The following is a 24,600-nucleotide window of genomic DNA, read 5'->3' on the forward strand; positions in this document are numbered from 1 at the left end:
TGCGACCTAAGTATAACCACAGTAGGGTCTGTAAACTAGGTGACAAGTGAGTTCGTTGCAAGTAGGACTGCTGTAAGCTGTGGCTGTACTAGTACTTATGGAATGGTTGGGTTTGTGCTGGGATGTTTGAGCCACTGACAAGTCTGAAGAAAAGAGATGTGTAACAATTAGTCTGTCTTTATGGTAGCATATATCCTGGAAGTGTGGTGACACACAGAAAACCGATGCTACACAGACTTCCATGAGCAGTTGTTAACTGCATCCTAGTAGTTGACAAAATTCTCAATTGTAAGCTCGGTTCTAATAGCCCTTACTCATTATGGGTAGCAACTCTTCACTTCAGGACTTGAAAAAAAACCGGGTCACATCCTCCTGCTACTTACTCCAGGATAATGATGTTGAAATGGTGAGGAATTCTTCAGATCCAGCCATGAATTAATTTTTTTAAATGCTGTAGCCTTACTTTCACTTCCCAGAAGAGTGCTGATAGGTATTGGTGCACATTTTCTTTATATGGTAACGTGTGTGCCACAAACATGAGAGCCTCTTAAAGGACTAACATTTTTGGTCACTGAAATTGTTAACCATTGATACCTTCTGGCTGAGATGAAGAATGCAGGGTGCTTCTAGTATGTGCAGTTATTTCACCCTAACACCCAATAGAATGGAAGAGTATAATTCAATGCAGGTCTCTTGCCTTTCTTAAACCTGTTTTGGGAAGCAGTTCTGTAGAAATGGCTCTAAAGCCTGGTTTTGCCTGCCCTGTAAACCTGACTTAATCTTTACTTTTTGTCTCTTGATCTGCTCTCAATTTTTGGCAATGTCTCTGAGATTCAACTTTGTTTTGTAATTAGATGTTTGCAATTCCATATCTAATAAACTAGGTTTAAATACTTCCTAATGAGTAGACTAGTATTTAGGATCACTTTGTGCACCTAGAGGTGGAGTTCTATACTGAAGTGATAATATTACAGCTGAGAAGGGGATGAGTGTATGGAATGGCCAGCTGGGTGTCTGCCTAGTTGTATTTGAAGAGGTTCTGCAATAACTAAACCAGGATTATTTTCTAGGTGCGGTGGACTTTGATGTCTTGATGAGGGAAACTGCCTTTCTTGTGATGCAGGACTTTATAACAAGTACCTTGGCTGGTTTATCTTACCTTAAATTGAAGTTTGCAAGCTATAGCTTTCATCTAATGAGTTTATTTTTTTTTTTTAATTAGAGCTGATTATGCTACAACTGCAGTGTTGAATGTGCTCTTCTATGTGGAGCTAGTTGCTGATCCGGTACGAAGGGGAGTACTGACACTTTGAAAGGCTTTATGGAAAAATAAGTGAACCAGTATGACAATTCATGTAACAAAGTCCTCAAAAATCAAAGGTGAAAGCCTGGTTATATAGTTCACTTTGCTAATGTGTTTCTTCAATGCATGTGTCTCTGAATCCTTTGCTTCTTTCTGGTCAGGTAGAGAATTGTTCAATACAAGGTGGTTTTACTGTCTATTTTTTTATCTGAAACATTAAAAATAACTAACAACTTCCTTCTAGAAGGGTTACCTGGGTGTTAGTTCTGTCTACCTGCATGTCCCCCTTGTTTGGAATATGGCCATAGGGCACTGACATACCTCAGATAAATCCTTGGGAGCAAATACAGTCTTTGAGGTCTTTGAGGCAAAAACTGTTCAGCTTTGGAATATTCTGTTCAGGGGCTTCTGCTGGCTGATGGAACAGTGACTGTAGGGTAGAAATTAATGCTCGTAGAGACCTTCTCAATTTAAGGACCTGCTGCTTCTTCAGGCGAATATGTACAGCCTGTATTCCCTGTTCAACTCTGATCTACTGTAGCACTCCAGAAAAGAGAAAGGGGCTGCTGAGAAAACTAAAGGTTGAGATGTTTTTCAGCCCAGGATCCTATCAGTAAGGGATTGACAATATCCAAATTGCACCCAAAGACTGAGAAGTGATGGTGAGCACTTAGTAGAAAGCTAGACGTAAAATCTTTGTCCTTTTTTGTCCAGCAAAACTGACACATCACAAAATCTTTCCTCTGTTTTGAAAGATGGAGGAAATTGGTGTCTGTTAGTAATTCAAATTCTTACAGTTCAAGTGTAGAATTTGCTGAAACAAATAAGATGCAGCTATTTGGAAAAAAGACAACGTATCAAATTCTACATTACAACTGGGGACCACTTACGTGGCTAATGGTGACCTAAGTTCCTTTTTTGAAAGGCTTGAAGAATTCTGTGTTTGTGGTGGGGGGAAAAAGGTCAGCAAAGCATGTGCTTTTGGATGTGGGGTTCAGTAGCCTACAGAAGTCTGGGAAAATGTGGATGCATAAAACCAGTTAATAGTTAAGGGTCTCTGTAAGACCTAGGTTGGTATGGTAATATTTGTCTTCATTATAGAATTAATATTGCCCCACTTCTCTGTAACTAACATAAGGGGGAATGGGTTAAAAAATTAACTAGCTCATTTCTTTGAAAACTTCTGGTTTCTTTTCAGGTTATTAAAACTTAATTGCTCTGTCTATATTAGGTTTAATATTATTAAGTTCTCAAGGGATTTATAGTTCTATACAGAGCTTGACAAACTCTAGAGTTCAATAGGCAGAGTTAATAGGTTTAGTAAATATTAATAAAATAAATCTATTGTACAACTAAATCTTTAGGGAAATTACTCTGGTGATTTAATTTTAAAAAAGAAACATGATCTTGATGATTTCGTGGAGTTTTCTTATTAAAATTATTTTTGGTAATTGAAGTGGGTATCATATTATTAGATAAACTTTAATAAAAATTTCAGATGTACACATGGGGTAAACTGATAGGGAACTAAGCGGTGTGTTTTTTAAAACTCGAAAAAAGGTCTTTGAAAGTTAGTGTTCACCTTAGGGAATGGTGTTTATTTGACTAGAAAAAAAGTTTGCTTGGGGCTTTCTTACGTAGCACCTTTATTCTTGGTTTTAAAAGAAAAAAAAGGTAAAAATAGAGGAAATGATCAGATGAAAGCAAATCAGGGGTTGTGTCCAGCTTCTCGTTTGAGTGGGTACCAGTGTCTCTGGGCAACAGCTATGCAGTGTCAATAACGTTTTTACCAGTTCTCTCTAGAATTAGACGAAGTCAGTCCTGAGCTACCTGTGGATGTCAGGGAAATGTCAATTTGTACCAACTGTATGTGGGACTAGAACATTTAAGTAGTTAGGACTAGGATCAGGAATGTTAAAACTTCACTGCTTTTGGATGCAGAGATGCTTCCAAGCTTCTATGAAATGCCATTGTAAATCACTAGTTTATAACGCGTTATGGAGTAGTTGAAGTCAAACAAAACCAGCATCTACATAAAGGCTGTCCTACGATCTCTTTATACATTATGCAATGTAGGCATTCCAGGCAGTGGCAATTGCTAACAAATATATATCCATTTTAATGTGTTTTTTTGTGGCTTATGAATCTGCAAGGACTAAACAAACAAGTTGGCAACAGAGGAAGGGGATAGAATGGGCTGTTTGTGGGAGTCTGGCAGGTTACAGAGTATCGGGAAGAAAATCTTTTTTCCTCTGTGGTTTACTGCCTACCGTTAGCAGTTTTACTGGAGTTGTGGACAGGTTATTTTGGCGAAGTCAAGTAAGGACAGTGGAGATAGTCGGTGTGCTGGTTTTGGAGGGAGAAAAGGCAGCAGATAATTTAGTTCATTTGGTGGGTTGTTTGTATGATGGAAGTATGTAAAGCTAAGAAATGGAAATTATGCACTTAAAAGTGCAAATAAAATAGGCGTTGTGACAGATTATTTGACTTGTGGTTTGTCTAGCACCCAGGAGATACATGAATCTTCAAGGAAATCTGCAAATCAGAGGGATTTTTCTGGCAAAACAAGTTGGAAAGTATGTTTGCTGAGAATGAGTCGTTCCTGTGTGTCAATATACTAGGAGAGTGCTGTGCTCAAGGAAATAAAATTTGTTCCTGTAGCTGTTGTACAGAAGTGTAGTAGAATTACTAATAACTCAAGAACAATGTAGATCTTCAATATAACTTTTTGCAGTGGTTGTCTAGAGGAAATTTTCAAAATGCATCTTAAAGTAAATGGTAGTCATGTATGACCAAGCATGCATCTAGCATGTCTCTTACCCTGTAAGAGATGAAGCACTCATACTGCCTTAATATCTGCACTAAGAACTTAGGTCACTGGACAGGCAAGGTAACTAACTGCTGTGTATTGCCCACTCCGTGAACATGAAATTTTGGATTTGCTTCTACTCTTCAGTCATAGCAGCATCTACCTAAAGAATGGCCTATTTCCTCACTGGGATTCTTGGCTATTCATATACGTACTGTCATTATTGCCCTTGCTAGTGTTCTAGCATTATTTTTTTCAAATGGAGGAAAGCTTGTCACATGTGTGCTTAATGGAGATCTGGTGTTAATACAGACTAAAATAGACTGCATATTTTAAGGACTAAATAGGCCAAATAATACGGACTGAAATGAGAGGGGTGGTGTCTTATTTTTGTATGCCAGTAAGACTGAATAGAAATACATTCTGATGGAAGAACTGCCAGTGTGGTTTTAAGACCATGCCTACTGCCCCATAAATGCAGTTTCAATAGTCCCGAGTTTAGGTTCACGTGTACAAATGGCTGGTTACAATATTCTTTTAAGTATTTTTGGAATACATGATGCTTCATGAGCAAAGGTTAACTAGGGCCTGAAGGAAGCTCGGAGCCAGAAAGTACAGATGTATTTGTTAGCAGTGAGGACCACTGGCCAACCTCAGAGTTATTACTGCTGCGTATGATTCAAAGGTAGACTGTTGTTTAGTTCCGCCACTGTCTTCCAAAAGACAGTGTTCTGCCCTAGCTAATTTACATGTCCACAGTTGATGTGGCGAAATCCCTAATTTCTCCACTCCAGGATTTCAGTTCATATAGTCAGGGAAGTAGCCTGTGTAAATACAAATATTTTGTTATTAGTTATGAATATTGTTCCCTTAACCATGCATTACCCTGCACTGGTATTAGAGTTCTGAAAATTTTTATGGCACTGCCTTTTGAAACTGTGCATTTGTGTAGAATCTTTTTAGAAGGTGAACATAACCATCTTGTCAGATAGCGGTATAAGCTTTGGGAGGCACGCAGTCTGAAAAACTGCTGTGACAGACTTTACTATTTTTGGTATTTCTGATTCTCGTCAGGTAAAGCTTTTCTTGACTTCCGCTGGGAGAAGGCTTTTTGTGGATGTTGTTTTATATCTGAAGTGTTCAGTTGCTGAAACTGGTTGTTAAATGGTATTAAGATTGTGGAACTTCAACACTGTTTCAGCAAGTGATTATCTGTTTGGGAGCTCTCTATAGGTTCTCATCAGTACTGTAATTTAAAGATTATGATAATAGTTGTGTGAAGTTATTTGAAACTTAACATTAGAGTCTGGCATCAGGACAGCTCTTAAAATAGTCTTCGGATGAATTGTTCTCTTACTGAAACAAGCAAATGTCTCTCCCACCTCTGTTCCCCTCAAACACACTACCTGGGATTGTTGCCTCTTTTGTAGCTATGAAAATATGAAGACACTAAATTGTCAGCTGACCACGTTTAATGTTTCAAACTTGCAGTTTGCCTGAAAAATCAGTGCTCACTGTGTACCATGGCTGGTGAAGAAACTGCCTAACCATTGCAGGATGTGGTGGCAAGGGCAAATATAACTTTTATGTCCTCCTAATGTCATCTTGCATAGTATTAAATAGGATTGTGCCTGGCAAAGGCCATTTTCCTATTCTTGTGCAGCTTGGAGGTGTTGGGAATGCTGAAGACTTTACTCTATTTTTTTTAAAAAAACAGTTAACAAAACTAGGAACACTGTCTAGAACAGCTGCGTGGAGGCAATCACTTCCTTTGATCTGCAAGGAGGCCAGTGGCCAAGCTGTCCTCGGTCCTGCCAAACAACTTGCAGGCAGTGCCTCCCTGAAGCTGCTGTCAGGAGACCTGTGCTTGTTTATCCGCATTGTCCTTACCCAAGGATATAGCTTGTGTCAAGTAGGTAACACTATTTGAGGGAGTCAAGTAACATAAAATAATCTCAGGCTACTGACTGATATTCAGTAAAATTTTGGTGCCCTGTATCATCATCTTTTATAAACCTTAAACTTCTTTCTTGTTTTTAAACTCCTCTAAACAAGGCTTCAGACACTTTAGGAGCTTCCAGCCATGTGCTTTTATTACATCTAGTCTCTTCTGAGCAGTTCAAGCTGTGGTGTAGGAGCAAGTATTTTTTAAAAAAATATGCACAGAAATTCATTTGACTTAAAACTGAAGTAACAATCAGCAGAGACAGTGACAATTTTATTGCAACTTCTGGACTAGTTGTAGTGAGCTAGTCAATACACCCAGGCCCTAGTTCTCCTGAGATAGTGAGCTTCAGGAGGTGGACTGTGGCTGTACCCTGCTACTGGTGTTCATGTGCCATGTGGTGAAGGATGGGCTGGAGGAATTGGCTGCCTTGTGCTCAGTTTCAAGAGTAGAACTGCAGGTGGAAAGGAGGATTTGGAGCTGTGCCACATCCTGTTTGCTGTTGCTTACACATGTGCTGCCAGTTGAAGTAAAATCAGTTCTGAGAAAGGTTGCCTGTATTTGCTTTTACAAAGCTTCCTATTTTTGTCCCTTTCTTGCTCATCAATCTGCTGTACTTGAGTTGCAAGACAAAAGGTTTGCATTTCTTTTGGTACTTTGAAGATAAGCAATCGCATCAAGTATGAGTTGATCTCATGAGTCCAGACTCTTGTCCTTCAGGGCATGCTTGTTTTCTTTGCTCAGGGTGTTCTTCAGTATTCACCTGCCCTTGTGGTAGTTTTTAAGAAATTTGGGCACTATTTTGTCTTAAACACAAGTGTTGTCAGACTTGAGGGCCATCTTTCCAGTTGCTGGCTGAAGGGGCTAGCTCATGCCAGAGGATGTTGCCTTGCTGTCTGCTTGTTGGGCTCTGTTTTATTAGAAGTCCTGAGAGGGCACAGATGGGTCTGAGGCTGGGAACAAAGTGGCCAGAATAGGCTCTTGCACCCTGCCTGCTCTCTTGGGCAGCTGCTGAAGGGCGGGAAGCCTGAACTAATCCTTTAATGAGTCAAAGTGGTGTTCTGGGACTGTAAATGAGCTTAGGAGTCCTTACAGAAATCCCGGTTGGATGGGAACAGTCAACAAATGTGCATGTTCCCCATATCCAAGAGGCTGTTGGGAAAGAGGTAAGGTCATGGGAGTATAGCTTGTATCGGGTCCTTCTGAAAACACCTTTGTGTGCTGCTTTTATTGCCTAGTCAGCCATGGGTAAAAAGGAAATCTATGTAGTCCAAGGAGCGTGAGTAACTTCTGATGCTTGTCATGCTTTAAAGGTAGAAGTGAAATCTCAGAGGGTATTTCAAGAACTGTAAGTTCTCTCATATTTCTGTTCAATACCTGTATTGTATCTAAATCAAAACCAGAGCTTTAAGAAAACAACCTGGATTAAAAGCAATCCACTTCTTAAAAGCCAGTTTTATTACAGAACTTGCCTGTGCTAATCAGCTGCTCTGGAACTTTCTCGTCTTCACTTGGAAAACAGATTTGATAGTACACAAACACTTGAAAGGAAGACTAATGTGACAGATTGGCTTGTTGCATGTGTGGGACTGTCTTGAGTAGTGCTGAGTTTATAGTTTGCTGTTTGGCTTAATGCTCAAAGCGGTTTCCTTTTACTTAAGTACTAGAATAACTTTGGCTATGAACTCTGACAGTGGTATGGCCTCTGTTACTTACACTAGCGTGCAACTGAGTTATTAACTACACAGATGCTAATAGTGACTTTTTTCGAGGGAGATTTTGGAGAGGAAACAGAGTGGAACACTAAAAATACTCGAAGCTCTGGCTTTCCTTAGCCTTTTAAAAATTTTATTAGTCTGTGGAGAGGAAAATTCTGTCCTTCGAAATTTATTTTGATGTCTTACAGATTGACATTACCTTGTATCAAAAAGTCAACCCACAACTCTTTTCTACACTACAGATCTAATATGAATTGAAAATAATAAATTAATTTTTCCATAGTGAATACTGTTTTTGGAACATGCTTGTCTGTACTGGCAAGATACTGCAGCATGAGAAAAATCATATTGAGGCAATCCTGTGTTGTTCAAATCTATCTACTTGATACTATATGCTTCCTGTGTATAGCATTTTTGTGGAGAAAAGGTGGGTTCTGTCACCCAGTCTATATTTCATTGTGGCTAGCGTTCAGTCTTATACACTAAACATGGATTCCTGACTTGCTAGCAACGATAAAACTCCTTCAGTATAGTCTTGGCTACATCGTTGGCTACTTGTTCTGTCTCCCTTTCAGGAAAAGTTGTTCTAATCTCATTGAATCAGCATGGTTATATTTCATATATATCAACCCAGGGTATTACAATAGTGATAATATATTACTTTATATGTTTTTTTATACACACATGTGTATATACACACCCAAACATATGAAAAGTCAGGATCTCTAGCTGAGATCTGGGTGTTTTAAAGCACCCTAGATGCATATAATGAGGAAATACCACTATTTTTTCTCTCTGGGAGTTTATTATAGGCTGACTTGTATGTCCGCACTCAAGTGTAATTTTCTTGGCTGAATTGTCCTTAGCAGTTTGTGGGCATCTGAGTGTGATAACAACTTAAAACATAGAAGCATGTGGTTAAGACAGTGTAACACAGAATCCTATATTTTCATGATCTAAAGCAGAAGTTTGTGGTATCCTCTTGATCTGAAGAATTACCCCGTGAGCTGAAAGATGGCTTTTATCTTTGGGAAATTACTTAGCAGAAACAAATTCCTTGGAGGTCTAAACAAGAGCTTGTTCCTGCTCTGGAAAAGCTGGACTTTTACACTAGAAAGGAAAAAGCAACTGGGACTTGTTTCACAGAAGTAGAAGGAAATAAAACAAAGACTATTCTGTTGAATTAATTTAATGAAGCTCAAATATCAAAATATAAAGACACTGAGGCATTCTGGCTTGTTAGCAAAACTAACAGACTGCTTCCTCTCGTCAGAGTACAGTTGCTTTGAATAATTACACATATGTATTAGTGTCCAGAATAAGCATTTCTTTCTTGCCCTTTCTATAGTATGAGATACAAATTCTTATGTGTACTATAAACTGTTCTGTGGTCAAACATCTAACATGTATTGAAAGCAATAGGTTGTCCTATGTAGAACGCACTGGACTAAATGAGAATCATTCGGTAAGGCTAATCCTGTTCTTAACGTGAAGAGGATTTTAGGGTTTCAGCTTTACTATTTGAAATACCTAGTCTTCCCAGGGTACACGTGTTTCTTGCTAGAGTTAAAAATAATTAAAAAATCATGTCAAGCTGAACAAATGTGGTATTGTCTTTCATAGCATTTGAGGAACACTTGATGATGAATTGTCCCTTTGCAGCTGTTTCTACAATAGTTTTTTATGCTGCAAGCTTTGCCCTCTGAGAACTCAAAGAAGGGTTGCAAAAGGCTCATGACTTTCAAGATGGTGCCTTTGGCAGTCATGTTGCACTTCATGACCACTTAGGATGCCAGTTCTTTGGCCTGTAATGCTGAGACTTGGCACTTTTCTTAATTTTTAAGAAATAAATTCAGTATTTCAATGAGGCTTTACAGTGAAGATTGGCATTTAGAAGATGTTACTCCCACAGTCAGTGTGTCTCTTTAATCTGAGGAAAACGTTTCATTGCCAGTTGTATTTCAAAAGGCTAAAATGCTAGGATCACCACTTCTGGCATACATAGTGTCATGATACTTGATCTGCAGGACAGGAGATGATTGGTTAGTGAAATCTTGAAGAAATTGGGTTTACTACTTAATTTGGGAAAGGCCTCTCTTCCCTCCTACTTTGCCTCCCTCCTTCCCCCCCACTCCCCAGCCCATGGGGTGCAGGGTGACTTCATGCATATTATTTAGTAAAGACTCCACTTTTCTTCACTGAGAGGCTGAAGCTTAGCATGCCGCCATCTGCAGCATTCTGCATTAAGTTTGGCTTGAACATTTAACTATGTACTTTTCAAGGGGTCAATTGTCAGTGCTGTTCTTTACTGTGATCTTGAACTACCAATAACACTATACAGGGTCTGTATTTGAGATAGTATATATGACTGACATATTTGGAGATGATTGTTCTGTAGTCAAACAAAGCTTGTAAAAGATATGTTTCATTTTTCTTCTTAAACTGCATTGGAATATGCTTGGACATAAATGTACAGCTCACAGGACAGAGGTTCCTTCAGGGTATGTTTTCTTCCGTATTTACCAAGTTTTCCAGCTCCTGCATAATCGGTTTGTTACAGAACTGAAAACATCCCTGAATAATTACCTACAGTTCGTTATAGCTCTTGATGGTCCAATTCATCTGGACTTTCAGCTGCCACTGGAGACAAAAGTACTGATAAGATCTGTTTATCTAATTTTTGAAGGCAAGATTTGGTCTGCATGTGATAACCTGAGACTTGCTATGCAGATTAAGGACTCTTTGTGTATAGATGTTTCAGATTACTTCTCTTACTGTGAAGGAATTTCAGGTTGAAGTTAGATTAAAAGCTATGAAAATGATCCGAGTGAGGCCGTCTAATATCTCTGGGTCCTCCACATGATGTTTTTCTTGGCATAGCAGGAGACCATATTCATCAAGAAGAATCATGGCGCTATTAAATAAGCGAGGCCTGCTGTGTAGAATCAGTGACAGTACACTTGATTGACATGTTCTAGGAATGGGTTCTTGTTGTCTTGCCTTAGATTTTCAGCCATATGTGTAAAAATACTTGCCTAATACTTTATATGTTCTGGCTCTTTTAAGCATCATGGTGAGCTTCCTCTCATAAATGGGTTTAGATGAACAGATGGCATACTGCTGGGGCCGTTTGTGTGTACTTGTGTTATCTGAGCTTATTAAACGCTTTCGTAAGAGAAATGCAGATGTTGCTTGATCAACTTCTAGAGGCTTTTGTGGGAAGGCAGATGATGACCATAACATCTTGAAAAATCATCCTTTCATACCACTCAGAGTGAAACTGAAGCTTCCAGGGGCTTTATGAGGAATCTGTTTGGGAGTGATTTTGGAACTGCAGGTTTTGTATATGGTACCTGCAGAAGTGGTTTAGAATAGACTGTTTCCCAGCTATTGTGCATATGTGCTCCTGTTCTCACTAGGGTCTGAAAATATTAAACTATTTTGGCACTGCTGTCAGAGGAATCTGGCATCAAATGTCTTATAACTAGTTCAGGCTGAAGTTTTGTCAAAGTCATGCTTGTTTAATATAGAGAGGGACTATGGGACACTTTGTTATACTTTTCAGTCTTGGAGAATTGCTTCGAAGTGGTGAATTCAAGTAATTGAGACTTACAAGGTCAAGTTAGTGTTTATCAGTGTGAAGTGTTATTGGAGTGCTCACATAGTGTGTGAAGACATATGTAAAAGCACATCAGCCTGTGACACAAGCTGAGCACTACAGTAATTCTGAGCAACAGCTATTGATGAGCCTGATGGAGTTTTTGTTAAATTTTGAACTTACTGAAAAGAGTAAATTGAAGGTAGTCAGCTGGCCTATGACCTTCTCTCACAATCTGTTTGCTGAGTGGTTTTGTGTGTACAGGTTGAATTTGAAGTGGAGCATGTATTCTAAAGTGTTTAAGTTGTCCTAAACTGGCAGATGCTCGTAGCATTTCTTTTGAAATGCAAAGTAGCAAAGTATTCACAGTTGGAGTCTTCAGCTTTCAAAGGTTCTCTTGGCTTTGGAACTGGAGAGTGTCTTTATATACTGTTCTTCTTGTGAATCTAGGGAATGGATGGACTCTTAAAATTGGGTTTTAGAAATGTAGTTTTTGGCCGCATCTCTGCATAACACTGTTTTCAGTAACTTAATAAGCCAAACATTGCTAATATTGCTACTTCTGGCTGTACAGGAGCCTTACAGGTGATGGCTTCTCATATGGAGCTGCATAGTTTCTCTTTGCATATTACTGAGATTTTGATACAGAAGTTTATTTCTAGGAGTCATATTAGTCTAGCTTCTCCTCTTAGCTCTTCTGCCATAATCCTATAGCTCATAGGTCCCAATATTACTGCTGTTACTTCAGACACATTAATCTTGTGAGATGCTTCCAAGTCCCTCATGACTCTTAGAACCTGTATGAGTGCCTGATCACACATTCCTGGTTTTTTAATCCTTTATCCTGGCTTTTTCTAAAAGAAGCTGTAGGAAAAAAAGGAAAAGTGCAAGATCATGTTATTGCACAGGGGTGCTAAACTACATGAACACAAAATGGGGAGCAGAAAAGGAATAGGTGGGTCACAAGCAGGATATAAATTGTTATGCTGTGGTGCAAAAGGCTAGAAAGTATGGCACAGGAATACAGCTTACTCTGACACGGACTGCCTCTCCTGTTGCACTGTGTAGCTAGGTGGCAAGACTAACGTCCACACTGCCATCAACTTCGATTTTTTTTGTTTGGTTGGTTTTTTGGTGTTGTGACTTAGCTTTAAGGGTAGGGGAAAGCCAAAGTACTTTTGTGGATGCTTTTAATAACATCCTCATTGTTGAGTAAGTATGAAATGCTTGTCTGAAAATTTCTGAGAGTAGAACATGGAGGTCCATGTTCTTGTAGAGTTGATTGTATTAGGCCATGCATATCCTTATATTAATAACTAAATATTTCCAATTTTACTGATGCTTTGAATTTCCATTTAATTGGCTGCAAACTGTGGCTTTTGGATCAGTTTTGTGTAAGCAGGTGACACAGTGCACCTAGCAAAAACACTACTGTTTGCATTTGCATTTGCATCTACAATCTAACTCTTAAAAGTAGACATAAACAGTTAAAGTATCAGCTGTTTGAAGATTGATCTGTTGTAGCAAGTCACAAATGAGTGGGAGCAGAGGAACCTGACCAACAAATCCTGCAGCTGGCCTCTTTCTGTGGAAAAGGAGTCATATTTACCAGGCTTTGTGGCAATGTACTTTGCATCCTTGCTTAGAACTAGGTCTGTGGAAGTTGCCTGTCTGCTTTCAGAAACTGAGTTTGCTGTCCTAGTCAAGTTTGGTGCAAAACTTGGAAGATTGGCAAAAGTGAGTATCTGTGGTATTTCTTTCTTGGTTTCAAGGTTAGCACTTGCACGTATGTTATTTATTGTGGAAAGCACTTCCAGTGACCCTTCTGCACAGCAAGTGTTGCTCTAAATATTTTTATCATGTTTCACTAACTTTGCTTATTATTATTATTATTAACATTATTTTGTCTTGCCTTTATGTTTATTATCCCTATTTTCCGGTCAGTTTTCCTCTGCCAGATGTCCTTACAGATCCCTCAGGTAGAGAAACTAGACAGTGTGAAGTGAAAGACTTCACCAAACATGCGGTGAAGCTTCTAAGTTGCAGCTAAGATACACTGGAAAACTTGCTGTGAAGTAGACCTGGCAAGTGTTATCTTTAATGGGGTTATGCAGTGAAGGCCTTGCTTTTCTTAAGTCCTGTTCGGAACACTTTTCTTGTAACACTGGTGGGGCAGGGATCATGGCTGGTATTTTGACTTGAAACCCCTTTTTTTCAGCACAGTAACAGAATTGTTATGTGTGATTTTTCACATCATCTGTGCCTAGGAAGGAAACTACAGAAGTCATAAAAAGCTTCTTAGATTCTGAATAGGTTGAGCAGGCACTTCAGTGTACTGTAGAACAACAGGTTAGGAGATCATTTAGTTCATATCTCACAGACTTAGTGGTTTGGAAATTAATTGTAGGATGATGGAAGAATTAACTTGGAAACCGCTGTAGCTAGCAGTTCTTTATAGATTTATGACAAGTAGTATGTGTGATTGGCTTACCTTACAGTTAAATTAATGTGAGTGTTAGTTTAACATCTCTGCAGGAGCTTGGTGTATGAGGATCACTTTAGGTCCGTTGAGACTGAGTAAAGTCAATGCAAGAAGGGTGCGTGAAATACAGATGCCAGAGAAGGCCAGAATGTAAGGCTAATTAAGGCTTAATGAGTGTGTGTGTGTGTCTCAGAGGTCACAGATCCAGGGGTGAGTAGTTCTCTGCAGCTAAAGAGGCCTTCCTGTCTGTGTGATGCTACTGGCCATTTGCTTTTTTTTCCCCAAGACCTTTTGCCTTGTGGGACACGTATCTCTCCATGCTTAGAATGAAACATGAGTGTGGTTGCTGCACAAATGAGGCTTCATTTCTTTTTCCTGCTATTGTCTTGGAGACTTTGTGAGCCTTTCCAGGGAAAAGCAGGGCAGGAAGGAGAAGAGATCCAGAGCTGATCATCTTCGAGTAATTTTCCAGTTCTCTTCTGGACATCAGCTTACTTGTAAGATCAGTTTAGGGACTGGCTGTTATCCAGCTAGACTGTTTGCACCCAAAGTTTTTAAGTGTTACTGAATTTTTTTCTTGGCAAGTATCTGATATTGTTGGATACCAGATTGTGTCACACACTAGTATTTCTTGCTGTAGCATGCAAACTTCCCAAGCTGTCATGGAAGGGAATGGGCTGTATGGTGTACTGCTGTTAACAAGCAAACCAACCCCTCCTCCACCCACCCCCACCCCTCAAAAAAAAAAAACAACCACACACACAAAAACCCAACAACAAACCAGACCAAATGAAGAAAAAACTCAAACAGAACCCAACCAACACAACTACCAAAGGTACACACACAAAAACCCCTAAGGTCTTGTTACATAGCCTATATAGTAACATTGTTGTTATAGTATGAGTCAATTCTTGTTTTCAGTGAAGTCAGCAGAGCTCTGATTAACTTAACTCTGATTGCATTGACTTCCAAACTTACCCTAAGCATCATGTGAAAACTATTATTTGATCTGTTAAACTACCAAATAATAGCCTGGGAAATCTCAGGATTTGTTTATGTCAGTTTTGTTATTTAAATACAAAGCTGGGCATAGCAGGGTGTTTTTCTGAGGCTTTAGAAAGTGAAAATATATGAACAAGCTATTAAAGGGTTCGTTAAAGATCCTGAGTGTGCAGTCCAGAGAAGAGACCACACAAATGCGGCTTCAGGATATTTTAATTTTCTGCCTGTCAACAAGTTATACTCTGCTACGGAGATTTATAATAGCATACCAATAATGTTACTCCATGTTCTGGATGGAAACTGTGCACACACAGAACAATAAAATCTGAAAGCTTGTTTTAAGACAATAACGCAAGTAAATGCTCAACTGAAGGTTTGTATTTGGGGTTGTGACTTCTTATAACAGAAGAGCAGGCAGGGTAGCTTTGTTACGGAATATACCACCACGTCTTGAATTCAACTCCAGCATAGAAGCCATAAACAACATTGACTCACACAAATGCATATAAGAGTTAGGATTTTTGGCATTTTTAGAATCAATTCCCCAGCCGTGCCAAATGTCCAGAAGTGGAATTAAAAAAAAATGGAAAACCTAATTTTTTTTAGCTTTCTCAGTTTAAGCTCTGCAGTTGACTTTTGTTTTGCAATCTACCCAGTCCATTTTTAATGTTTGTGCTTTGATATCCATGGTGGTCTTGTATGAATAGGATCTTAAGCCTTGTGAAGCTCTAATTAAATAGATAATGTTGCTGTGATTCAACAGACAGCTTAAGTATGTGCACGTGTCCTCTACTGGAAAATGAGGTGTCTGTGTTTGAATAACCCTCTGAATCATGGCTACTAAACCAATGGACTTTTCAGTTAATGCATTTTCTGACCTTTAAGTAAAACTGTACCTGTATTTTTAATATTTTGTGGAAATTTCTCTGATGTGCCAGTACAATAAGGTCTGATTAGGAGGCACCTCTCCAGGTTTCCTCAGAGCAGCTGGATGCTCTGTGTGCCTAAAGAAAGTCTTGAGGGAGGAAAAAAGTTTATTATAAGTAAGTGAAATGCTTGTAATATTCTCCTCTGTAGTACTCTATTTTTGTCAGAACTCCTGACAGACATTCCATTCACTTTTGATGGGTACTGAGTAAAAATGGCAGGCATATTCCACAGGTCAGTTTATCCAGATACTTTCTTAGGACTACTATTGATTTCTGCTCCATCGTGCTTGTTTTAGTAAAGGATTGATTTATTCTTTCTTGATGTGACTCAAGGAAGAAACTTATCCCTTGATGTCAAACACAGAGTAAAAGCTAGGTATCAAAGTAGAGATTTCTACCCTAGTTATCAATAATGAGTTGACCCTGGAAGGATATAGTTCCCCATGGTTTCCAGATGCTTGTTCATCTGATTACTTAGGAAGTTTTTATTACATGCCCAGTGAGATTTGGAGCTAGTTTCTTTTTTTGCTTAATTTCACTGGCTTGCAGGAGCAGTCATTTGTTTTCTTTTTTAAAACATAGCATTTTGTAAGTAGTTGGAAGAAACAGAAGTAAAAATTAGTGCTTTTTTTTACTGTATAAGCTATTAGGTTATAAGTTAGCCATGCATATTGAAGGGTATATTTGAGAGCTTTATAAGAAGTTGTTTAAAGGAGGTGCCTGACTTGTAATTCTTGATTTATAGCTTTTTGGGGTATCATGAACCCTGTTACTAATTCTGTGACATCTTGTATGTAAGATGAGTAAGTTCAGTGACCCAGGCATCAGTTGGATGCGGCTTATGCATAGCCATGATAATAAACTATGGACAGACTAGTAATCTCATCTGATGAGAACCATCACCTTTTGTAAATCTTCCTGTTGCTGTGTGACTTTTTCTTTGGGCAACAAATGGTGGATATTGAATAATCCTCCTGAACTTGTTCTCAGGTTCCCCTCTGCGGGAGCAGGTAGTTGGGCCCTGGCCCTTCACCTTCCTTTGGGTCAGGTGAAGAATCAGCTAGAAGATGAAGGTGTTTCCTCTGAAGTGCCAGAAAGGTTAGACAGGGAATAAAGGTAGGGACTTTCTCCCTTGGTTTCAGATAGACAAATATAGAATGGAGAAGTTTTTAATCCTGTGGGTGGATTTGGGAGAAGGATGGGGGTAACTTTGCATTTGAGAGCAAGGAAAAGGCTTGAGCAGGACTTACAAGCGTTAGAGAAAGCCAAATGACACAGATCCTAAGATTCTGGCGGCAAGGGCTTTTGGGTTAAAATTTTCTTATTGATGACATTACCCAAACTGTATCCCTTATACTATCTTTGAGATTGTTGTCAGTGTTGTCACTACAAAGTAGTGTTGAAATAGCTATATCAGCTTTCTTTCCCCAAGGCATACCCTTGTTTTCCTTGCAGCAGTCTGTAATGGTTTAAGCACAGTCATCTAGTTCATGTTAAACTTTCAATGATGGTGTAAATCATGCCATGAGTCATAAATCTAACCCCTCACAGTTTAATGGGGAAGCAGGGAATGGCACAGTCATTCTTGTAATGAAGAAGGTGCAAAATGTCATTTCTCTGAAATGGCTGAATTGTGCCTTCTGTCATACTCATTAGGTTAATTTGTGAGTTTGCTGCTAGTTTGGGGCTAGTTCCTTAGTGAAGCAGAGTGGGGTAAGAGAAAATAAACTGAAAAGCAACTTCCCCTCCTTTTTTCCTCTCCGTTGTGTGAAAGTGGCCTGATTATCCTTCCACCTGTTTGACCCAGGAAAGCTCAGTCCTTCTGGCTACCTGATCCTCCTCTTCGGCTCAGCAAAGCTTCCTTGACTGCTGTCATGTCCTCAACTTCTTCAGTGCTCCAAATCCATTTTATCTCCAATGTTTCTTGTCGTTTCCTGTATGCCTACATGCTGCATGCATGCTACATACCTCTCTCCCCTTGCTAACTTTTTGATCTACTTCCCACAGTTCTTGATGGTAACTGGGGATCAAGGGCTCTCCCATAATAGACCCTGCCCCAGCTCAGGAGCTGCCAATTGTGGGGCCCGGAGGCTCTTCTGAGAGAGCTGGTGTGTGCTTGCTGTGTTCTTGCACTTATTCCTGGCTGGTTGCTCTTGGCCACGCTCATGGTCTGGTTTGAGTGTGGCTATTTTTGTCTTCTATTTTACTGTATTTATTTGTGTAAAACTGATCTAGTCAAACTTCAGAATTTACTGGAAGTGCTGCCATGTTTAGCAGTTTTCTGATATGTTTCAGACTTAACATATTTATTGTGTTTTGTATGAGAAACATGATTCAAGGCAATCAAAAATATGTAGCCTCTAACCATCACAGTATACTCAGTCTTGGTGCTTGGTGTGCTGTGGTGACTGTCTGTCTTGACAGAAGTCAGACTAATTTCATTCAGCATTACGTATAAAAAAAACACTTTTTGAATGTTTAATTTGGGAAGCATGTATATTTTTCCAAACCAAGGCAATTCTTAATTGAGCTGGAAATAAAAAGATGAAGAAAAAAAAAATCCTTCATCATGGCCTTATGAACATGAGCATTTGAAGATCATTGATGTTGTCCTGTAGTAGAAGTCTTTGTGGGAAAAAAACTGAACAGGGAATGCTTTTGTTGCTGATTGTTTCAGTAAAACATTATTGGAAAAGTCAAAGCCCAAAGTATTTGGGATGCTTCTGCTGTTATTCTGATGGAGGTCAAGTTTGGAGTGGTTGCGGTTACTGATGGCTGCGGTCAGGATATCTCTAGCCAGGGTGAATATTTCTTGTACAACCTTGTTAAAACTTAACACCCCACTTGAATTTTGGTGGTAAAGTGAGAGGAACAGAGGACAGGGTTGTAGTGCGCCGCACCTGGTCCTCCTGAGGGCTGCAGGACGAGGCACTGAAGGAGCAACGGTGGCTCACGGTACTGGGGCTCTTGGGAGCCTGGGAAGCATGCACAAGCTGTATAAATCTGAGCGGCCCTAGTTTTGTTGGTGCTTGGCTTCTAGTGAGCATGAGGACTTGGGTTAGTGTGGTCTTACTGAAGTGCAGTAATAGAAAAAAAAAAAGTGGGGGTTTGAGGGGTGGAAGAGGTTGTCTCCTGTAAGCCAGAAGCATTGCCTGTAGTTCTTTGTCCGAGAGGATGTGGAGTAGCTCTCAGTCTCCAGTAGTTTGGCATACTGAATTAGTCTACCTGAGCTTCTCTGAGTGCTGTAGTAGTGCCCATCTGGTTGGCTGTTCCGGGTGTCCATGGCAGGGTGTTAGGGGCTGCAGGGACCTCGGTGAGGAGAGATTGGGGCTGTACCATGCTGGACCTGTTGGTTCTGCAGGGCACAGCTGAGCCCCTTAGCCATGACAGCAGCATCTCTGGGAAAAAGCATTTAAGGTAAGACAAAATGCTGTGCAGATGGTGAGGAGTGGAGGGGTGGACAAGTGAGAAACAGCCCGGCCAAGCACCCAGGTCAGAGGAGTTTCCCATTGCTTGATTCACATAAAAACCCCCCACCTTGGTATGACATTTCTGTTACTTAGAGTGCACAGAAACAGCTTGTGAAAGTTTAGATCAAGAAATTAAACCATGCTATGAAAAGCTTTGTGCTGTTTTTTCCTCTCTTCCCTTCCTGGATAGGTGCTGGAGAGATCACTGAAAAGTATTTTAGGAATGTAAACTTGTTTCCCGCTACTGAAGTAGCGCAGTATGGAACTGGAGCTTTTTGGCTCGGATGTCTTTGACATGGAAGAGATGCAACTTTAAATACTTCTGTTGCCTTCTTTGTAAGGGTGTTAATGTATGCAGGTTTCTATAGATCTTTAATGGTTTGCTCAACCACATGCAAAAACCCCAGCTCCTGTTCTCAGTTGAACGTAGAGAGAGAAATCCAGGCTCCACATCAGTGCTGACCTTCATTTTGGTAATTTGTTTCTCAGAACCAGCAGGTGTGTAGTCCAGAGTTACTAGTTTAACTACCTTAGGGTGGGTTGTTTTTTTTTTTAACACCTGTCTGTTAAACTGGGGGTGCAAATAGGAAATGCAGCACTTGGCAAGAGTTTGGCTTTGCAATCCTCTGGAGAAATCTATCTATAAAGCAATGAATAGGTTGCATTGAGGCATAAATATCACATTTTCCTTTCTGATAGCTATAACTCTGTTCCAGTGTGTTTTCTGTTATATAAAGGAAAAATATATTTTTGAGTAGACCAACACAGATCACCAAAATGAGTGCCTTTAAATATCAATAAGCAGAAGCATGTCTAACACTTGGTTTAGCACAATTATTCCAAGTTGCACAGTTAAGATGAGCAGGAGCTCGGTTTTACTTTTTTTGGTTGGTTTAAGAGTGGAGAGAACACTAGACTGGAAAGTGGTTAAGGATTTGCAAACAGAGAAACCAGTTATTTTTGCATATGCCACTGATGCTGTGTTTTGAACAATGGGGAAAACTGAAAAACAATATATTACCCAGAAGTTAGTGATCACTTGTCACCTAAAAGCACTGTTTGACTGCTACTGAAGTCTTTGCTTTTCATGTTCTGCCATCATATGTCCTGTGTGTCAAGACCATCTCTGTCAAAAAGTGCATGTACACTTCAGATAATGAATAACTACTTGAACTATTTAGCAGTGGTTAACTTAGCTGGAACTCATGGCTAAGGTGATCTGCATGGGAGTGGAGCAGACTGCTTTAAGCATGAGTTTCACTGCAGTAGGGTGGTTGAAATACATGGGGTGACAGTGAAGCATGAACACTGATGAATTCTTTATCGCAGCAACAGTCGTCAGTGACAATGGGTTTGGGCAAGGGAATGCTGTTTGAATAGTTAGTAATACTTTGAAGGGTGTCAGAAACCAAGAAAGGCATTAGGTTATACCTGCCCTACAGATGAAGAGGATGTATCAGAACTACTGTGGGCACGTGTCATGCAGGCGCGTGTAGTGGGGATGCCAGACTCTGGACTGAAACAAGGCATGTGTTCCTAAGCAAGTGGATGCAGCTTTTGTTGATTTATGACCCAAATTAATATGTCTGCACAAAGTCCTGTTAAAACACCAACTCATGTCACTGCTAGTTTGGGCGCGTGTATGCTCTGCTCTATTGCGTAGACCTGCATTGCTGCAGTTTGGATGCACTCTTCTTATATTAACAAGAAACATGTTTTCTTTCTGTTTATTTTTCAGGCAACAAGAGCCTCTCTGACTCAACACTGTACCAGTTTGGGGGAGTCACTGCGCAAAGAGAACGATATTGCTCTGATTATTGATGGCCACACACTGAAGTATGCCCTTTCATTTGAAGTCAGGCAGAGCTTTCTGGACTTGGCACTCTCCTGTAAAGCAGTCATTTGTTGCAGGTAAGAAATTCTGGGACTCTTTCTAGTAATAAAATGGGCACAAAGCTTGTGAAACCTTACCTAGTATGTTAACTTTCTTTTTGTGCTTATAGTGCTGACAGGAAATATAGAAGTAGGGGAAATAGTGTGATATTCAAGAGGAAGCAAGCTGCAATGTGAGCTACTTAATAATTGATTTCTCTGCTCTGGAACTATTATGAAGTGAGGTTATGCTGGGGCTGGTAAAGGAGGACTCTAGAGAGATATTCCTTTTATGCCACAGACAGGTCTGTGAAAGTGTTCATAAGGCTGACAGGCCAACTAAGTTTAAAATTTCAGTTCTTGCTGTCCTACAGGGTGCTTTACAGTGCAGCAGTAGAGCTTGTTACACCTTCAAGGTGAGCATTCAACCAGCTGCATGTTCTTTCCTGGTGGTAGAACTCTACCAGTTCTTGGAAGCAGTCTAATAAGTATGCTGGAAAGCAGCTTGGGTAGTGGTTTCTTTTCCTGTTCCTGTGGAGCAGCGAGCCCTTCACTTAAGATTAAGCACCGTCTAATAATGCAGTTCGTTCTGCCACAGTCAGTCCCAACGGAGTCCACTGTCTTTTATAAAACTATGAAAGATCATGAGAAAACATTATACCTGATTATAGTAGACAATGAGAAGGGGTGGTATGGATGTGGTCATCTGTAGGCGATAGGAATTGGCTAGCAGGAAGTTTGTGTGACTCTTCAGTTCTGAAGAAGGTCTCTGGATGAATTTAAGTTTTCTTGATTTTTTTCAGTATTCTACACAAGAATGTCAGTTACTGTGCAATTTGACCTATTTTAAATATTAGACTACCACTTGCTTCACTAGGTCACAGCAGAATTTGACACCGTTTGTGGATTTAGCTGTATATAGATGTGGTCCTATGCCATGACTACTTTAGAAGGAAGGAGCTAAGAGCCCAGAGAGAATGAAAACCAAAAGCTGCCCTGCTTTACTTTCTGCATAGCAGGAAGGCTGCATCATTTTTCACTTTGAAAGATTATGTAGCTCTGAGGACTCTGTGTGTGTGTGTGTGTGCCTGTCCTGGTTGCTGTATTTGGGGAGAAATGTGACCTAGAACAGATTGTTGGTGTAGGTGGACAGGAAGCTTTATCCACATCCTAGAAGCAAAACCTGCTTTGTGAGGAAATTACTATATGGAGACCTTGTACTACTGTTTCGTGGTCAGTCTTGCCTTTATATTTGTCCACAGCATATAAATACTGTGTGGCAAAAGCAATTGCAGGCCGTGCACCTGAACAGTGAAGGTGAACCCATTGGCTTTTTCCATGTCTGATTGGTTTCTTCCCAAGCACTGAGGGTCTTGGACTGGTGTACTGCAGGGTGCAATACTGGGGCCAGCACTGTTCAATGTCTTCAGTAATGACCTGATGATCAGAGGAGTGTGTCCTCAGCAAGTTTACAGACAATATGAAACCGGGAGGGGGAGTGGATGATATATCAGATGGTTGTGCTGCTGATGGACCTTGACAAACTGAAGAATTGAGCAGAGAAATCTCATGAAGCTCAAGAGGGGGAAATGCTAAGTTCTGTAGCTGAAGAGTTATAGCCTTGTGCACCAGTAAATGCTGGGGCTTGCCACACTAGAGAGCAGATTTGTCCAGAAGGATCTTGGGGTCCTGGTGGGCAAGTTGACTGTGAACCAGTAGTGCACCCTAGTGGCAAGAAAAAAAAAGCCAACACTATCCTGGGCTGCACTATAAAGAGCTTTGCCAGTGGGTGGAGGGAGGTTGTTCTTCTCTACTCAGCAGTGGTAAGGTCACATCTGGAGTTCTGTGTCCAGTGCTGGGATCCTCAATATAAATACGAACGGGTTTAATGGGAGAGTCCAGTGCAGGGCCACGAAGGTCATTAAAGTAATGGAGCGTCTTTCATGTGAGGAGAGGCTGAGAGAGTGGGGACTGTTCAGCCTAGAGAAGGAAAGGCTCAGAGGGGTTCTTAGCAATTTGCATAAATGTAATAGGAGTGAATGAAGATCAGGGAGCCAGGCTCTTCTCTGTAGTGCTTAGGACAGGACAGGATGCAACAGACTAGGTAAAACACATTAATGTCCCTCTGATCACAAAAACGCCCCCACTGTTACTGTGAGGGTGGTCCAGTGCTGGAATGGATTTCCCAAAGAGGTTGTGGCGTGTCTATTCTTAAAGATATGGAAAACCCAGCTGGGTGACTTGGTACTGGACAATCTACTCTAGCTGACCCTGCTTTAGGCAGGGGCATTGGACTAGCTGATTTCCAGCAGTCTCTTCCGACCTGGGTCATCTTAGGAGTCTGTGACTGGGGACAAATGGCTTGTTTTTTCCAGCCAGTGCTGTTTGTCCTTCTCTCAAATTCTGTTCTAAATGGTTGTCAACTACAATGGCTTTCTTAAATAGGTTCTTTAACAGCAATTGTTTTGCTACTGCTAATTGATTTCTTTTTTCTTTCTTTTTTTTTTAATTGGAGGGGGATATAGAGGGAGAGGGCGTGAGGTGTTAGAGAAGGGGTTCCACTTTGGCAGCTGTTCTATGGGAGTCAACAAGTGGTTTACAAGAGGGAGCTCACACAATTGCAACAACCTTCTCTTGAATACAAGCAGCTCAGATGTAGGGCCAGTAAGGTCAGTGTTCTCTTCTTTCTGCAAAGTTATTTTAGGCTTAGAGAGCACCAAGTGCCCAGGAAAGGGATTGACCCTACGTTGTAGACTTACGCTGTTGTTTTCGTGGGGAAGTTAACAGGCATTGAGCAAATAGAAAGGTCTTACTTTGATACTGTTTTCATGATGCTTTGGTAGAGATCCTTCCAAGACAGTTTGTTAGTTTATTTCTCAAAGTCTTGAGAAGCTAGGTCAAAGATTTATGTAGCTGACACAAATAATAAATTGCAAATTACTAAAATTATCTTGTAGTAATATATGTAATTAACTGAAAATAATGAATGGTCCTGTTTTGCAAAGATATGTGTAATACTGGACACTTCCTCTCCTGTTATTTCATGACTGAGCTATCAGCAGTTTTAATTATTAGTGAATTAGCAAACTGTGGAACAATGCAAGAAAAAAAATACTGTAAAGTGTAAATCAAAGGGGGAAAGATGATGTAATTTCATAGGCTTAAAAACAGGAATAAAAACAACTGAGTTTTAAATCGCCAGGGAATTAGAGGAATGCCTTTAATAGCCTTTAAGACTTTGCAGAAACCTTCCATTTACTTGCCAGGTGCTTGATATTGAAGAAAGAAAAACATTTTTTTCCTACTCTGGGCTGCTTTTAATAGTACTTTGTGTGTCAAATAAGATAGTGCACTTAAACTTCACAGGAAAAAGTTTGAAAATGGAATTGGCATAGCAAGAGGAAATTTCAAATTAGAGTTAGTCTTCAAACCAAAATGTTAATTGGGAGGGGGATCTGGGTCTTTAAACTTA

At 40.1% G+C, this 24,600-nt stretch overlaps 1 protein-coding gene across 2 annotated transcripts in view; it reads left to right on the forward strand.

Moving 5' to 3' along the window:
* The window catches only part of ATP8A2 (ATPase phospholipid transporting 8A2), a 299,008-nt gene that overhangs the window by 72,429 nt on the left and 201,979 nt on the right, over window positions 1-24,600 (forward strand). For both annotated transcript variants that reach the window (XM_064441126.1, XM_064441127.1), the window contains one exon: window positions 20,995-21,167. In XM_064441126.1, the coding sequence (XP_064297196.1) occupies window positions 20,995-21,167 (173 nt within the window). The remainder of the gene's footprint in view (window positions 1-20,994; window positions 21,168-24,600) is intronic.

Source organism: Phalacrocorax carbo, chromosome 1 (genome assembly GCF_963921805.1).
Source record: "Phalacrocorax carbo chromosome 1, bPhaCar2.1, whole genome shotgun sequence".
NCBI classification, from domain to species: domain Eukaryota; kingdom Metazoa; phylum Chordata; class Aves; order Suliformes; family Phalacrocoracidae; genus Phalacrocorax; species Phalacrocorax carbo.